We start from the raw sequence: 17,724 nt of genomic DNA, 5'->3' as shown, positions 1-17,724 counted from the left end.
TCCCAAGAACCAGCCAGCTGGGTCCTCATCAAACGAGGCGGTCGGTGTGCTTTCCAATTGGACAAATTTCAGGCTCACAGTTTTTGATATTCTTTTTCGTTTGCATGATTTTGGACCTTTTCTTCAACAAACATTTGGAACTACCTGGTATGTATCTCGACTCGACGCCTTCAACCACAAGATTTTGAAAGCAAAGATGTGCCACAGCTGTTTATCGATGAGATACTTTGGCAGGTCGCTGTACACCTTACCTACCTGAACATAGCCGTGGAGTCAGCTTATCATCGTTAGATAAGCTTGTTGTCTCGCTTGTCTCCTCCTAACGTCAGCTCTGTTCGCCTTGAGGTTGACCCTTACAGTGTCGAGCAATCATATGGGTTTCATACACCCGCTCTCACCCGCATATATCCGCAGGAGGACCCTATTTGAGCGTGAGCAGAAGGACAGAATGCTCCGTGCCAGTCGGAGGTTGAGATTATGTGAGACCAATAGTTTTGAACTGACCTTGGATATGGTAGTAGCAAGAAGCAGTATTGTAGGCGCCATTTGTCATCCGAGGTCTGAAACTATCCGATGGGCATTTCTACACAATCAGATCACTGCCCAATCAATTCTCACGACAGTGCCGCATCCTCACGCCCGGCAGCAAACAATACTATTAATTTGCCATTAGTGGCTTAGTGCTAGTGAGCCGGAGTTTCTTAGGTCGACTTCCTAGGGTGATTTATCGGACTTTGATTCAGCGTGGGATGAATCAATGATTTAAACTTGATCTAGAACTCGATGGGAGCGAAGTGCTTACTCGACTTGGCCGCAGTCAAGGTCAGCAAATTCAATACACCAAGAACAATCTAATTGTATAAGAATGACCACGTTACTGGTGAATTTCTTTCACACTTGTGAGATCTCTAACTTCGAGGTTACCCCCAGGTCGAGCCTTCTTTTAGCGGAGATCGCGGTCAAGGAGCCGGCCTAAGGCCTGGAACTATCCACCAATCCAACCGCATCTGGTGGATCTGATCCCTGAAATTCTGGAGTTTCAGAGGGCCACTTCCTACACCCGCTTGATCAACAGCCAATTCTTGGTGCTGACACAAACCATGCTTCGAAGAAGTCATAAGAAGTCACGGGCGGGATGCCTCGAGTGCAAACGACGTCATGTCAAGGTGCCTACCTACCTAATTAGCTCCCGTTGGGGTTCAAAACTTTATTGCTAACCTCTCTGGATGTAGTGTGACGAGCAACGCCCCAAATGCATCATCTGTACGCTCTCCGGCCGAGACTGTAGCTATGCCTCACCAGTGACCGACGGGGCACCCGTATCATTCGCTGGTGATCGAGTCGCGGTATCACCACCAGGATCAGTGTCAGGCTCGCCGATGTCAAATGTCGCCGTGGGCACAATTGGCGATGCAGCACCTGTTCCTGGTGTCCCCCTACCCGAGCTGGGCCATCCAAGCTCTCATCTCTGTCACGATGTCAACAGTGCTCATATGGAGCTCATGATCCGGTTCAAATTCTCTGATCACGCACCAGAACTCAACGAGGAGCTACACGACTTTGCCTCGAAACTCTTATTCAGATGCGCTCTTCAAGCTCCGTACTTGATGCACCAGATGCTGGCGGTGTGCGCGCGAAGGTTGGTTGCGCTTTTCCCCGACAGGTCCGACTTCTTCTCGGAGCACGCGATGCATCTTCAAACAAGGGCCATCTCGATTTACAACGAGACTGCAGCCAAGGCTCAGATTGACCAGAACAACTGCTCCGCCCTCCTCCTCTACTGTTCTTTGCTCAGCCGACATTTACTCGCCGATCTGCTCGCTAAGCGCGATACGAATCTGGATGGGTTTCTTGACCGCTATCTTCAGTTTCTTTCAATCTCTGGTGGTTTGAAAGGCGTGTCGATCAGTGCATGGGAGCTTCTACTCGAATCTGATATCAAGCACCTTGTTCTTTGGGCGATTAGCATTTCCCAGTCATTGCCACTGGGTAATCATTGCGACTATCTTCGACATCTCATTTCTGAGTCACTCAGTCTCGACGCTCAGTCGAAAGAGGCCTGTCTCAAAGCTGCGGCTTATTTGCAAGTTGGGTTTGACAGGATTTTGGGCAATGACGTGCGCAATGAACGCTATCTAATGATCTTCATGTGGCAAGTACCTTCCTATCTTGAACCATAAGTTTGGTATTCGCTGACGACTGGGTTAGGCCTGCAGCCGTACCATCAGAGTTCACCGAGTTGCTTGCCCAGCGACGACCAGAGGCGATTGCCGTGATGGGCTACTGGGCACTCTACCTACACCTGAGTCGAGACGTTTGGCATGTTGCAGGTTCAGGAGCTCACCTACTCAGAAGTATCGCAGCATATCTTGGCCCGGATTGGGGCCACTGGCTCTCTTGGCCGTTGGACATGCTCGCACAAAATTCATAATTCACATTTACGAAATACATCACTTCATCACTTCACACCTTGGCTCCGCAAGCCATACGCGACCTAGATTTTCACCCATCATTTCAAGGTATCTAATTGAACAAGCGAGAGAAGTTCGTAGTCAAAGACGCCATCACCACCGCAGTGCCAACATCTAGCCAAAAACCCAGCAACCGAAGAAAACAAACAAATAGCACAAAAGCCGCCCCATTTCAGACCCCAAGACAAACAAATATGTCCACCACTCCACTGTCGAAATCAATGATCACTCAACACCTTTGACCTCCTGGCAAACCGAAAACATGCATGTACACCATCACTCCAACGATCTCATCCATCGTAATTCACCTGAAGCCTAGGTCAGCTACTTGGTCGAGGGCAAATATGAGTAGACAGCAGTGTACTAACCGGCGACGGGCTTTGGATTACCTCGGATACGAAGAGTATCCAGACGCACCTGACAAGGTGGCACTTGAAGTTGAGCTCTGGGAAGAGCTGGTTCCTGAATTTTCCGGCATGTTGATAGATGTGTGCTGTGTTGCAGATATGGCCGGGGAAGTGTTGAAGGTATGTTCTTCTTCTTTTGAGATCTTGCTTTGGTGCTGGTGGCTGATGAAAATACTCGGGGCTTTCCTTCAAGGGACCAGGCCTTTATAGATATTTTCAACTTGCCAGCCACTCTGCCTTCGTATATGGATGATCATCTTCGCCCACGATAGAATCACCTCGGCAGTACTTGGTACTAGCTGTCATCCCACTCGTCGACAGCCTGCCGCAAGGGGTGTCTACAGCCCACTCCATCCCGGAGTGGAAATTCGATTGTCATGTCATACATCCCGCGTTGCTCCTTCTCACATGGCCTGTCTTCCTGCATGTACTCGAGGGTCACTTCCGGCATGTCTCGGATGGTATTCGTCTTCGTGGGCGTCAAGCACAAGGTTGATGGATGTCAATGGCTCTGTCTCAGAAACCACGGAGCGGTCGACTCGAATAGACAAAGGTCGGAAGATAGTTGTTGGCTCACCGCCAGGAGGCAAACGGGCCTCCGAGCTGGGCCGGTGTTGTGCGACATGGAATTTATAGCTGGGTCATCCCTCATGCGTAACTGATGGCAGATACTGAGTTCTGGCACCTGTCACTTGCGAGCTTATACCTACCTAGGCACTTACCCCAGGCACTTGCTGTACTAGGCTGTCTTACGGGCAGTTAATGGGTCTGAAACAGAGACTTTTCAGGCACAAGAAGACGTTCTAGCTCTTCGTATTGAGCTTGCCCTGCTGTCTGCTGTCTGAGAAGGCGTTGAGCTTTCAGCTGCTGCCAACAGGCCTCCCGGACATCCCGCCGAATGATATCCTCAGCAAGGTTCTCCAAAAGTTCGCCGGTCCTATAAGGCTATCTACCCCTCTAGTTGCCTTGCCAGGACCGGGTGGATGCAGTTGTATTAATGTTGAACACCAACGTTAGGCGAGGTGGGTGCGGACGGGCTGTTCCAGACCGAGCGGCAATGATGCGTCTCAGGGGTGTTCCTTGTCTTTTTTGAGACCATTTGAAGCTTCCGAATGGTCAAAAAGAGACGTAATAACCCGTCTAGGATGACTTCCGCCATCAAAGTTCAAGACACTTAACCATGCGCGGGATCGTCAGGAAGAAGGGTCCATGCAGCCGTCGTGGGCACTCCCACAATAACAAAGACAAGTCTTTGTACTCGGTAGCGTCACCGTTTCGACGGGTTAGTGCTGCAGATCCATTACATCGGGACTGCTTGCACTATACAGTCAAGGTGAAATATGATGATGAACATCCAAGAAGCAACATATACCATGGTACTCGAGGATTTCGTCGAGAAGCTCGACCCGAGGATCTGCGAGAACCAAAATCAACTGCTGACAACGTTGCAGTGAAGCAACTTCGGTAGAGTTTGACAGCATCATTGACCTGCTCCATCGATGTCTCACTTTCTGGCGTCAAATTTCATTCTGTACCAGCTTGGGAAGGGATTCAGCGTACAACACCGCCACACCGTGACGATGTACGCCCAGAATGTCTCCCCAAGGAAGCAATCCCATGTGGTTAGCACAATCAGTTCAAATACCGGCACTAATGCATGCCACGCATCCTCATCCAGCCCAGGGGCACCCAATCGCCCAAGGTTGCTCTACCTGGGTATCTTGCAGTGCCATCAGGCTTATATTTTCCAGCAAGTATTAACGGCCGAAAGCAATCCCTGCCCATGTGAGGGGGAACATCTGATGATTCCCTGGTCCCAGCCAAGAACCTCAAACGTGGTGGTCACACAATATGTCCGAGTTAGAAGCTCCGAGCCGAAAAATAGGGTAAGCAAGAGCTTTGCGTTGACCACGTCTTTAAACAGCTTCGGTGTTGGTAGCCGAAACACTCAGACGACTGTCCACGGACAATCCCTTACGAAGAACAAGACCCCGAAATCCCAGGTCACAAGCCAACACTACCCGTAGCACAAGGGGAGGTTTACACCCTCGGACCACGCGAGAACAATACCTCAGAAGGTTATTCTCAGCCTCCACCGGTCCGAACTACTTTATTCTTTACCGATGCCATGGCGTGGTGGCTTCCTCTGCCTCATTCATGATTTGAATTCATATTGCACAAAGTTGCACGGCATGCGGCCCAATCCGGACAGCACATTGGATCAAAGGTGCCTCTCTTGTTTCAAGACACCATCGTCAAGCATCGAATGGATCAAACAACGAGAGGCGGTTTTGCCCCTCTCACTCTGGTTACCACCACGCTCGGGATAGGCAACCAAATCTCTCTTTCATCTCGATCCGAATCCGCATCGACAGAGAGGAAGAGCCCAAGGCTCTCTTCACACCCCGTCCGATTGGCCCGATTTCCACGCCCTCCCAGCTCAATATGCGCCAAACAGATAGACATATTGTTCAAAGACAACAGACGTCATTGTAAACCAGCAAAAAATCTTCAGTCTCACCAACAGCCACGTTGTCACCTACTCTCAAACATTTCCCCATTTAGGCGCCGACCACGAGCCTCGGGAGACACACCTGAAGGGTGGCATGAAAAGCAATGAAAAAAGGGGTTTTTTTTGTTGATTGTATGACCAAAGCCTGCAAGAATTGTATAATGTTTTACACCGTCTGATCTATTCAGCCAAACCCAGCAGACCTGAAAACAAACCTGGGTATATCCCTTCAAGCAAACCCTCACCGCCAGGGCGAAAGGCTGGGGGTATGTTTCCTCATTTGACAGTGCGTCCTGCCAAATGTCATGTATGTTTCTCCCCTCTTGACATTGCGAACTGTCTCTTTTATCGCCACGTTTATCAAACAAACCTGGGAAGCCGCGGTATTGGTCAATTCCACACCAACCCCTAGGTAACCTCTAGGCGCCTATCAACCTCACTTCGGAAAGGACTGCCGGGGGCGCCGGGTTTCCCGTCACACAGAAAGCCCATCACAGCACGTGGTCGTGGGTTGGGGGATCAATCCTTCAAAGGGGTGACACACACACACAGAGAGAGAAAATCAGTCTTGATAACACCAGGCCATCCTCATGCGAGAAAATCCAGAAAAGGAAAGAAGGCAACTACTACCGGGCAGCTTGTTGTTATACCTCGGAGCCGAGTGATCTTCTTTTGCCACAGCGGCAGGCGAAGGACAATAGCTAAAGAGGCAAGATTAGACGTGTGAGATGGGTACAGAACTAGAGGATGCCTGATCTAGGTACTGTTCAACGTTTGATGACGTCGAGGAAGGATGGTCAGTTATTTCTGGAGGGGCGGTATCCTACAGAATCTAGGGTAGGGTCGAAACCCATGCAGGGACTTTCTGGGGAGGTGTTGCGGAAGGTGCAGCCGCGGGTCGGGCGATTTTTCAGATTGTGGCTGTTTCTCGGTCTTCTTAACAGCTGAGTGTTTTCTCTCCTTTTTTTTTTTTTTTTTTTTTGGTTGTTTTTTTCTTGGTTCGTGATGTGCTGGTTGTTCACACCGACTTGCTAGAGGCGAGTTTGACCTCACCGAGGTCTGGATTTTGACCTTTACTTTGGGTTCAACCTTTCCGCCTTGTCATCATCCGATTCGGGAATCTTTGGTTTGTTGTTGCCCACTTCGAGTTTTGACATAATTCTTCTCACCCAGGATCGGAGTTTAGCTTCCTGATGTGTTCTCCATGAGTATCTGAGGTACCTCAATCTTTCCTCGAGCATGAAGTTCTCATATAATGTCAACTGACCAATGTCCAGTCTTTTCGAACCCCCAACGAGTTCCCGACTGCTGTCCTATCAACAATATCAGCCACATAAGCTGAACGCCATGGCCAAAAACGCATGTAGGTTCACTCCGATGAGGCATACCGTTCCTGCTGCCGCGCGGACATGATGCCCGGTACCTTGCATTCCCCCTCACACCTTGTGGCTGTTCATTAGCACTGGTCTGACGTTATCCCTGGGCCCCCGACCACCAAAGCAAGGACGCACACAAACACGAGCGATTATTACGTGAGCTATTACATACACCCACCACCCTATACGGATGCAAAAGAGAAATATCAACCTTTTGGGTAGGTGGTGGTTTGCGTATTTCAATAATGCAACGTTATGGCTAAAATGCGAAAAAAGGTCCAGGCACGAACGGCACCGAAGCAGCGAACGGTGAATCGCCTCGGCGCGTCCCAGCTGATTGGTGGCGCTTTGGGTAATTGTGGGGTGTGGAACAGGGGCCCACAAGCATGTACAAGGCCCGCTTTTTCCCGCTGATGGCGTGTCATTGAACGCTGAGAGTCGGTTGATGTTTTCGTCCGGTCGAGCCGGATCCTATTAAACTCGGTGTTGGTTGTGTTGTTGATGGGAAAAAAGCTGCCTGGGCTTGTCATGGTTGGGACTTGTCATGCCATGCCCTGCTGTCTGGTCTTTTGTTCTGTCTTGTTTCGCCTCAGCCTTCCAAATGTCTGAGAAAGTTGAACCATGACGTGAATCGATTGGAGGCGCGGGGTCCCCTGCCGAGACACCTTGAGGGCTGAATGAGGTGAAATCAAGGTGGGCTGAAGAAACGAAGGAATGCTCCAACGGGAACACGATAATCACCGGCCCGGGGGTTACTGTATAGAAGAGGTAATTACTTCCATACGAGAGAAGTGAGAGCGCAGCGCGGCGCCCTCACGCCCACAATTTGGCCGCTATACCAAACGTGTTACGGTCACGTTGAGGGTGTAGGGACCTAAGGGCCCGTGCTGCTTGGCCCATGCCATTGAATTGCGTTGGATGCCACCATGATCACTCGCCATGCGTTGGGGTGTCAGTGGCCGTCAGTGTGTGTCTAGACACTGCCAGGGTGCTTCGTCAGCAGCCTTCACAGCGGACCCGCGCGTTTTGGGGGATTTGATGAATGCCGCCCAAACGAAAGGGAAGCCAGACCAGACCGCCAACCGCTCCTCCATTGATTCACTGCTTATGCTTGATCACTCAGCCCATCGGACCGGGTCACCGACCCCAGCCCACCCGAACTGCTTGTAGCTAGCGACCGATTCCAGGTTGCAGCCCGCCAACTTGTCTGACCAGTGACGACCACTCACACCCGCCTCTCACTCGCTGATTTTCCTATTGCCTCTGCACCACCGCCTGTTTTTCCCTTTCCCTCTTGCTCATCCACCCTCCCCTCGTTCCCACCACCACCAACGACGCTCGTTATTCGCGCCATTTCGACGGCGACAGTGGATTGAGGAAGAAGGACGAATTCAAGGACCATTCGCTCGCTCTTGAGAGATCTGAAATTGTAAAAGGTGGCTCGATACGGATTATAAGCGACGACGACATCCCGACACTTGCATCTTGGCTTCCTGGGCTGTTTTCTTCGGCTTCGACAAAACAACGAATCGACAAAGACTTGGCCGACTCCAGAAACGGAGCTGGCAGTATTTGAGAGGGATACCAAGGAAGGAAAAGCGACTGTTTTACCGATAGCGACGTCACCCAAGTGCCGACGACCGAACAAAGACCCTCTCCGAATCGATCCAGGACGAAGGAAACAAACAACAGCATTTGTCTGCATCCCTTCTTTCTTCTATCTCTCCGACGTTCCCGGTCGCCGCTAGTTTAAACACTTTTCGGGCGCCTGTCAAAGGAGAATTGGCTTTTCGGACGACAGGCGGGCGCTTGTGTCAACGTCACCAGCCCTCCAGGCGATCGGTTGGCTGTCCTGCTGATCACTGCATCGTGGTTTCCTGCAGCCAGCAGCGGTTTCTTTCCGTCGGGATTTGCGATACATCGACAGCCTCCCATCGTCAATCAACAACATATTAGCTGCAGGCACTTTACACTAGCTTCAATCTTGTTTGCCAACATTCTTCGCAATGGGTACGTTCAACTGCCATCGCTCATCTCCCTGAAGGACGTACTGCGCAACGTCAATTTCGAGATGTAACCGACTTGTGTTTCCCACAGACCCGTACTGACTGTTCACTGCAGACATCGTTCTTATTCCCGAGGGGCAGCTGCCTGCTTGTGTGAAGGATTGTGGTGTTCTATACGATGTCAACGGAGGCTGCGTACCACCAGGAGCGCCCCCAGCCGACAACAGCGTCTACAATAGCTGCTTCTGCAACGACCCTAGGTTGGCGGCCTGGAAGACGGGCACTACAGGAGTATGCCCCGATGCGTGTGCATCTGACCCGTCTGCCTACTCAAGAATCCAACAGTGGTTTTCGGGCTTTTGCTCCAATGTACAACCCACCACTGCCGGGCAACAAACGACGTCCACATCGACAGTGCGGCCCGCGCAGAACTCTACTGGCGGCACCTGGTAAGACGACGTTTTCGTGATGCCCGAGACTTTTTGGCTAACCAAGGCTTACAGGATCGAGACACATTACCAATGGGTAATTTTCTTGGTGATCATGGTGGTGGCGATAGTCGGTATCTGGGTTGGCGCCTGCATCTGGAGGAAACGATACCTGCGTAAGAAGGACCGCCAGTACGCCTTGGGTGCCAACCTCGCGCATGCCACCGAGTCAGGGAGAGTCGTGCCAAACGAAAGCAACTCTGGGTCAATTCACCGTCCATCAGCCGGCATTTTCGAACCAGCGCCCCTCAGCGCTGCCCGGGTTTACGAGGAGAAGCCGAAAGAGAAGAAGAGGTGGATTGTCAAGGAGAGGACGTGAGGGGCTCAGGAATGAGTGGTTTTTCTGGATACCAGTCCAACATCATATTGAACCGCATCGACTTCATCAGCAACTCACTACGCATTGCACAAACACAATACTCTCTGGAGACCCAGAGAGGCATAGACGTAAATAACACACAGAACTAAACACCCACTATATCACCAAAACAGTGCGGTGTGTGCATGGGACGGGTTGGTTTGGGAAAGGGGCCCAGGGGAAAAACCAGGTTTCAGGGATCTTTTTTTTTGTGCATTCGAAGTGAAATTCTCGATGCATTATACCCCATCACTCTCCTTTTTTTTTTGGGCTATTCGATGCTTTTTTCCTTCTAATTTTCGTTCTTCTCACGTAGGTATTTGAAACAAACGCAGTATAATATCTTTTTTTTTCACCACCTTTTGTACCTTTCCTTGGAACGTTCCTCACTGCATTGTGTGTGTGCTGTGGCTGGTTCAGGCGGGTATCTACCAAGGGAGGAGACATTGGGAATGGATGGATATCTTTTGGTGGATTGGCGAGTCACTCCTTTTTTTTGCATTATTGATGATGGGGAATGAGCTGGTTTTGGATAGGACACGTGGGTTTTGGGTTTTGGTTATAGCTACACGCTCCTTTTTTTTTCTTTTTTTTTTTGGCTAGGGAAAGAAAGGGGAGTGAAGGGCGTTGGTGGGAAAGTTCAAGTATAAAAGGGGTTAGGTATTTACATAAAGTGCATACCGTTTGATATGGAGAATGGAGAGACGAATTCTGTTGCTGAGAGTGAGATTCCTTGGGTATAGTTGTGGTGAGGCGGTGATGTTGCGAGTTAGTAGTGGTGTAACGCTGTTGATGTGTCGTTGCGCGCCCGCTGCGGCACTGTGAGACAAGATCAAGGCCTTGAAAGTTTGGTAAAGACGCTTTTACAAAGCACAGGCATACTATTCATGAGATGAAGCATTTTGACTACCTCTTTGGGGTCCTCTTCTGAAGTAGGCTGAGCACTCTCCATCCCCTCTGCACCACACGACGTCCGCTGTGGCGTAGGCTGGCCAAGCTCCCAAGACTCGTCATCCATCGAACCTCAAACCACGCACGCCCCAAACAGCCACATCAGGACCTTCTTTCTGGCCTGATGAGGAGACCTACCCAGGTGTTGTTTCAACAGTTTTCGCTCAGGTTTGTACAGTAGCAGTTTAAACCCGACTCTGGAACAAAAGACAGATCGAATTCGGCGTGGCCCTCTCAACATAGGGACAATTCTAAAACGAACAATGCAACAAACAATAAATCCCCTTGTGGTGTAGTTGGCTATCACGTTCGGCTGTAAATGGCAATTTATCGATACCGAAAGGTCACCGGCTCGATTCCGGTCGAGGGGACACAACTTCATTTTTTATCAACTGTTTTTATGCACAGCTCTTTTTTCCTATCTATTTTTTTTTCCCTTACACAGCCACCTTTTTGTTTCCCTTTTGCTTCCTTTCCTACTCACTTTAGAAGGACACCCCCTTTCTGCTTGTGAGGCTGGCTGAGTGCGTAGCGCAGTCTGGGCTACCCCATTCGGATGTTCACCCCTTTTCTTAGTTGCTCTTTTCTTTTCTCTTCTCGTACTGCTTCTTCATTCTATATCCAACCAACGATTAGTAGGCTTATCATCGCGAGCTCTCTCACATTTTCCTGTTTCAGCACACAAAACAGAAAAAGTCTGATCGGATGTTGCGTTTGCTTTGGTGCAAGATTACCGCTGCCGTCAGCTGACATAGGTACCTTGCCCAACCATTCTGGACAGAGAAAGGATGCTGCATGTTGAGATAGGCCTCTATCAGCACCACTTACCAACGGCGATTATATATCGAGAAATAGCCCACATGCCTTATGCAATAGTTCAGAGGCCTTGAAAGCAGGCAATGGTTTGGTCATCAAGAGAGCATCCAAGAGGGATCGATCCAAAAACTCTTTGCTAGGTAACGTAATCCGCATGCACCACAAAAGCCCCAATATCTCGACATCGACTGTACCCATTTCCCATTCCAATTTACCCATTCTATGCTATGTCTGTTTTTATACCTGTTCCACCACCCCCTCGAAGAAAACAAAAGACCTCCACCCATGTTCCGTCGTCATCATCATCATCATGGCTACCACCACCAACCAACAAGCTACCTCAGAGGCAAACTCTTCGCCTCCAAAATCGCCTGCTCCTCCGCAGCATCCATATAAAGATCAATCAAGCAACCCGCCGACCAAGCCTGAGTAGGTGACTGCATCCAGCATTAGCACATCGTCATCATCAATCCTTATAACTTCAAAAAGAAACTCACAGAATCAGCACACTCCTCCCCCCCCTTCTGCGTCAACTCGGTCAACCCCGCCCATGGGCTCCGCTCAATCATCTCTTTACACCCAATCAGTCTCCTCGTCACCTGCTGGAACGCCTCCGTCCTTCCCTCCGCATCCTCCTTCCCCCTTCTCATCAGATCAAACTTGAGCAGCGCCCTCAAGAAGAACCCCGTAGGCCACAACCACTCCGGCCCCTGGTGATAGTTCCTCCCTTTACTCGTCGCAAAATCATCACTGTCCTCACTGTTGCGGTAATAAGGCCTATAGTTCAAATCGCTCGGGTCAAGCGTAGCCATGCCCGTCGGGCCGCGAAGAGCAGAGTCCGCAATGCAAAGCGCGTGCATGGCATGCTCAGGGACAAACAGATCCGGGGCGGCGGTCATGGCAATGGGGAAGTTGGGACGGAGCTGGTAGTCCTCGTATTCCTTGCCGGATTTGTACAAGTCCTTGTAGATGCCACGGCGGTTGATGATGGCAGGGTTGACGTCGTAGTCCTTGTCGTCTTCGGAAGAGATGGGGATAAAGTAGCAGCGCTCAAAGTTCTTCTTGATGAGAGCGGCCCAGTCCTTGAAGGTGATGGTTGAGCCGTCGGCTTTTCTGACGCCGGATTGGTCGTGTTTGCCTTGCTCGTGGAGGGAGGCAAACCACTTGAGACCGCTGTACAACAGACCGGTGATCTCAACGGCGGCGCCGTCACGGGGAGTGCCCGGGACGCCCTTGGAGCGAGCTCTTTCGCTTTCGCCCATCTTGTCCATCCAAGTGCCGCAATTGTCTTGGTTGCCACCAAACACAAAACCGTTGGACCAGTCGACCTTGATCTCTTGGTTGAAGCCATTGTCACTCATCTGCATGTCAAGGTTAGGGCCGGCATTGGCCTCGCGGAACTTCATGCCCTCGGCGTGGCGCTGAAAGACCTCCTGGATGATCTCGCGGATGGTGCTCTCCTTGCTGTAGGCACGAGTGTCGGCGGTATCAAAGTAGGCGTCGTCATATGGCAGGAACCGTCTCTTGACCTTCTCGTCAAGCAGCGACAGCCCATCAGGAACGATCCGAGTGTAGTCTTGGATGCACTGCAAGAAGAACCAAACAGAGTCTCTGGCGTTGTATCGCGGAGTGTTACCACTACCGAGAAGGTTGGGGATCATGCCGTGCTTCAGCACACTAGCAAAGGCACGGATGTGTTCCTTGGCCTCATCGAAGCGACCGGTACCGAGGTAGAGACCACGGAGAGAGATGAAGACGTCGCGTCCCCAGCAGCGAGCCCATTCAACAGCAAAGTGAGGAAGGCCAGCAGCGAGCGATGGGACCAGGCGATCAGGGTAGAGCGAGGCGGACTTGACAAGACCAGTCTGCTGAACGCTCACCATGCTGAGGCTTTGGAGGAACCATTGCCCCTTCTGAACATTGTTGTTCATGAGGGAAATGCCCCTTTTGAATGCAGCCATGTACGCAGTCCTGAGAACCAGGGCAAAGTACCGCGGGAGAAGGAAGCTAGGAATACCACGGATGGCATCGAACCGCTCCTTGAGCCAGGCAGCAGGCTTACCCAACCGCTTGTAGTTCTCCTTCTTGGCCGCACGCTCAAGTCTACCCAGGGTATAGTCCAGCGCCCACTGTCCATCACGAAGGTTTTGGCACAGTGGGTGAGCCAGGTTATTGTCCCTGGTGATATCCTTCATGATGCTCCACCAGCCCTGAAGGCCAGCATAGACAAGCTTGCCATGTCCGGGAATGTCATAGACGCCATCTCTCCCCTCGCTGGCGTCACGTTCTTCCGGCTCGCACTTATAGAGAAGGAAGTTGAGATCAACCAGGTCAAGCTCGGCCATCGCGGCCTTGGCTCCGGACGTGACAAAGGTGTCCAAACCACTCGAGTGCTCCGCCGCGGGGATCCAAGTCTCAAAGAGCGCAATGCTGCCAGGAGGGAACTTTTCGCGGACAGTGATAATGGTGTCTTGGCCCTTGACCTCCATACGAACGCCAGGGAGACCAATTAGACGACTGGGAAGGCCACGGAGCAGCTTCTTGTCGCTCAGAACCTCTTCCACAGCCTCCTTGCTTGCATCAACCTCGAGCATCCAGCTACCAATGTGTTTGGCTTTGGTGCCGGTCAGGTGGACGGGGTTGAAAGCGCCATTCCCGTTTCCATATCCCGGAAACGCGGTATGGGCAATGAGGAAGTATCCCTTGCGAGATACTGGGTGAACTCTGTGAACAGTGACATACTGATCTTCGTGGTGGATATGCGTCTCATCATAACCATCCATACCCATCAGGGTGTGGATCTGATTGAGAAGCTTCTTGACACCAGCGATGCCACCCTTGCCTTCGCCGACCTTGACTGGGAACTTGGAAGATTCGGATGTGTACAGTCTGGTCTCGTGGACAAGCTCGATCAGACGAGGATAGATCTCGTCGTAACCCATGACGCTGCCGGTGGCACTCGCGCACATGCTGACAAGGGCAGCATTGGGCAGCGTGTCACGGGCATCGCGCTTCTGAGCAGGAACCTCGTTATCGTGGGTGCAGTCCATGAAGAGTGCCTGGACAGGAACTGGCTTGATGCGGCGAATGATCTCACGTGTGTAATGTCCGTTCGCACCATTGGTACCGTTTGTGCCGTTGGTCTTGGAGGCACTGCGAACATCCGCACTCGAGATCTCATCCACCTCGAAGCTGCCAATGGGGCGACCACCATGACGGTGAACAAGACGACTCAGCTCACCAGTGCTCCACGCCTGCATGGCCTCACGAATGAGAGAGCTGATGCCAAGTCTCTTGACAAAGACATAGTCCATCTCCTCGGAGCCCGTAAAGAGCTCGGCGACAACATATAGATTAGGTCTCACGCGGCGAGCCTCGTCGAGGATGTGCTCGGCAACGTGAAGAGGAGTCGAGTGGCAGTTGTCAATGCGGAAGCCGGCAAAGTACTTGGCTAACATGCGAGCATACTTGGTCATGTGTTCCCACAGCCATGGGCTGTCTTGAGGCCCGGCACCATATCTGAGCTTGGTGCAATCACCCCAGACGATAACCTCACGGCGAAGGTAGACTCGGGATTCAGGGCCGGCATTGTCGACCAGAGCATTTCCACCCCAGACCCAGCCGTTGTTCACAAGCACCAAGTCCTCCTTCCTGTGCTTTTTGGTCTTCTCATTCAGAGGCAGACGAGTGAAGTAGGTCTCAATCAAGGGGTTCGCCTGGTTGATCGGTCCAAGCTTTGGGCCGTTGTCATCCAACCGGACATACTTGATACGGTTGAAGACCTGCTGGAGAGTATCGGCAACTTCAGCGTCGTATTCCTCGTAGAAGGGCACATTGACAACGTCTAGGATCTTGACAAGGGCGTTGCGAGCAGCGGCTTGGTCGGCAGCGCTGCCCTTGTTGCCTTCGTACTTGCCAAACAGAACGGATAAGAGGGCCGCAGCCACACTGGGGTCGGCACGCCTCCTAAAACGCTCTCCTAGACGATCCATGTTTTGAAGACCATGCTTGGTGATCCATTGCGCTTGTTCCTCAAGGGAAGTAGAGCGAAGGCCGTCTAGACCATGGCTGCCGATGGAACCGTCTGGGAAGTTGGTCCGGCCAACGACCCAAGATTCGACAGCCGCATCAGCATCCCGTTCGACGTCCAGAACATAGTACTCCCAGAGGCGGATCTCAGCAATGACCTCCTTCTTGATCGCACCCATGATCAGCACCAAATCGTCAACAGACTTGAGTTCCGTAGGCAACCCGAGGTCTCCCAGCTTGAAGCCCAACTCGAGCAGCTTGGTGTCCAGAAGATATGCCGACTCGAGCCATGGTGCTGTGGTGAGATTGTAGCCAGCTTCTGGGTGCTCCAGAAGCCACTCGCTGTTGTGTGCTGTGTGGTTGAGGACGATGTCGGTCAAGCTGAGAAGAGAGTGGTTCTTTTCGAGGCTATCGACCAACTTCTTCACATCCTTCTCACCCCCAGGGAAACAGACTGGGTCCCACCCGAGCTGGTCGTAGAGACTGTATGGGGAATTCGAGTCACCTCTCACTTGCAGTGGCGTGAAGTGGACCATGTTGTAGCCCCTGTCGCTGATGCCACGGAGATGTTTCTCCCAGTCATTGGGATACTTGCCCATAAACTTGCTAATAATAGAGAATACGGACAGTGCAGGCAGCGGCAGTGGTTGACCATCGAGAGAAAGCCGTGGTGCAACATCGATGTAGTATGTTGGTGTCTGTTTGGTCTGGACCTTGGCATTGCCATTTGTCTGGGGCTTCAAGTTGTTTGCAAGGTCGGGCAGCTCGGCGTATGTGGTGTAAAAGGCATAAGCACCGGCTTCGTAGATGGGGATCGAGATCTCAAGTGTGCGGTTGAAATCGGGGACAAGCCTAGTAAAACAGATTAGTCTTTGTGGTACGACATGTATTGCATTCCCAGACAACAAACATACTTGAACTCTCGAAATTTGTCCCGGCGGAACTCTTGTCCCTGTTCGGGAATGTTGACCCACAAGCTGCCATGGCGGCAGATGCTCGATGTGCCCTCGATGGCAAATCGAATGGTCACGGGGTCGTTGGTCTTGGGTGCCAGATAGATGTACTCGCCGGCGACCTGGGGCGAGCCATCATCGTTGAGTGGCAGCAGGTAAACCTCGTTGGAAACCATGGTTTTGGGGATCATGGTGAAAGAAGGGAAAAAAAAAGGGGGGCGAACTTGGGAGCTAATAGGGGAGCTGTAGATGCAGCTAGTCGAGGTACGGTATCCGTAAGGTACCAATGGTGATGGACGTTGCCCCGCGTCGGGTCCAAATGGGGCCAAAAAGGCAGATGATCTACCTCCTTCTTCTGTCTGAAAAGCACCAGATGAGACAGAAACAGAGGCAGAGAGAGCGCAGAAGTCGCGAGGACATCACAGAGAGAGCTCTACCCCGAGCTAAGTACGATTCGAAAGAGTAGTCCGACACCCTGTCGTGACAAGCCACGTCGAAAGCTGGTTTGCTACCTGTGGGCGGAACCGTCTGACACCAAGGTTAGGTTGGCCTGCGTGTCAATCGCGAGGCGCTAGGGAATCGGCAGCTTAGCGGAGCTTGGTTCTGTGGTTCTCGGACAGCTTCGTGCGGGTTTGGATCGTTAGAGCTGAAAAGCAGGGAACAGCAGCACTGTAAGGGTATGGGGTCTCTATGCAGGGAAGAAAGCAGATGCAGAAAAGTTGGAAGGCATGGATGGGGTGAAGCCATTCCTATTCAACCTCCTGAGAGGCAGGGGTTGTGGGAGCAGCAAACAGTAACAGGGCACTTGGAAACCTACGCCGCTGTCTGCAGCCTGCAGGTCCCATGGGATTGTCCAGAGGCTTGGAGAGAAAAGACGGAAATGGAAGTTCAAAGGCGCAGAACGCCCCGGCTCGTAGGCCTATGCATGGGCCTGCGATATCCAAGAATACTGTAATGTCGTCAGATTGACAGGCACAAGCGGGCAACCGACAGTGCGGCCCGGCGGGGTCCTTGTTGGTTTCAATTTTCAATGGCACCAACCTATCCATCAAGCCCGATCGGAGCGGCACCTGAAGCAGAATCTCTTCCATCCCGCTCCAAGGTGAGCACCGACACCGAGAGAGTCCGATGTTTTCGCCCGTTCCCTATATAAATGGTGGGTGCTTCGAGCCTCCTGAGACTCGATAGCGGGGCAGTTTTGGTTTGATCCCAAAACATTGTGATAGGTGGCGAGCCTCCTTCACGAGCTCCGGTGGTTCCGCGTGTCAAAACCCGTGTCAAACTGCCATCCACTTGTCTATCGGAGGAGCTTTCCGTGTTCCCCTTGAACGATCCCGCGTTGTTTCCGCCTGATGGT

At 51.7% G+C, this 17,724-nt stretch overlaps 3 protein-coding genes across 3 annotated transcripts, besides 1 other annotated feature; 2 read left to right on the top strand and 1 right to left on the bottom strand.

The window, feature by feature from the left end:
• Positions 1-1,100: 1,100 nt before the first annotated feature.
• On the top strand, positions 1,101-2,589 carry PODANS_1_6220 (uncharacterized protein; the record flags this gene model as incomplete). Its single annotated transcript, XM_001912804.1, has 3 exons — positions 1,101-1,166; positions 1,233-2,152; positions 2,217-2,589. The coding sequence occupies 3 exons, from the start codon at positions 1,101-1,103 to the stop codon at positions 2,587-2,589; spliced, it is 1,359 nt and encodes a 452-aa protein (XP_001912839.1).
• A 6,183-nt stretch (positions 2,590-8,772) lies between these two features.
• Positions 8,773-9,579, top strand: PODANS_1_6210 (uncharacterized protein; the record flags this gene model as incomplete). The annotated part of the gene is made up of 3 exons (XM_001912803.1): positions 8,773-8,776; positions 8,888-9,221; positions 9,276-9,579. 3 exons carry the CDS (start codon positions 8,773-8,775, stop codon positions 9,577-9,579), a joined length of 642 nt encoding a protein of 213 aa, XP_001912838.1.
• A 1,271-nt stretch (positions 9,580-10,850) lies between these two features.
• Positions 10,851-10,940, top strand: a tRNA (tRNA-Tyr).
• Positions 10,941-11,720: 780 nt separating this feature from the next.
• On the bottom strand, positions 11,721-16,558 carry PODANS_1_6200 (uncharacterized protein; the record flags this gene model as incomplete). The annotated part of the gene is made up of 3 exons (XM_001912802.1): positions 11,721-11,822; positions 11,883-16,266; positions 16,329-16,558. 3 exons carry the CDS (start codon positions 16,556-16,558, stop codon positions 11,721-11,723), a joined length of 4,716 nt encoding a protein of 1,571 aa, XP_001912837.1.
• Positions 16,559-17,724: the final 1,166 nt, after the last annotated feature.

This window comes from Podospora anserina, chromosome 1, assembly GCF_000226545.1.
Source record: "Podospora anserina S mat+ genomic DNA chromosome 1, supercontig 1".
NCBI lineage: Eukaryota > Fungi > Ascomycota > Sordariomycetes > Sordariales > Podosporaceae > Podospora > Podospora anserina.
The sequence above is the reverse complement of the archived record's forward strand: the minus strand, read 5'-3'. Positions and strand labels throughout refer to the sequence as shown.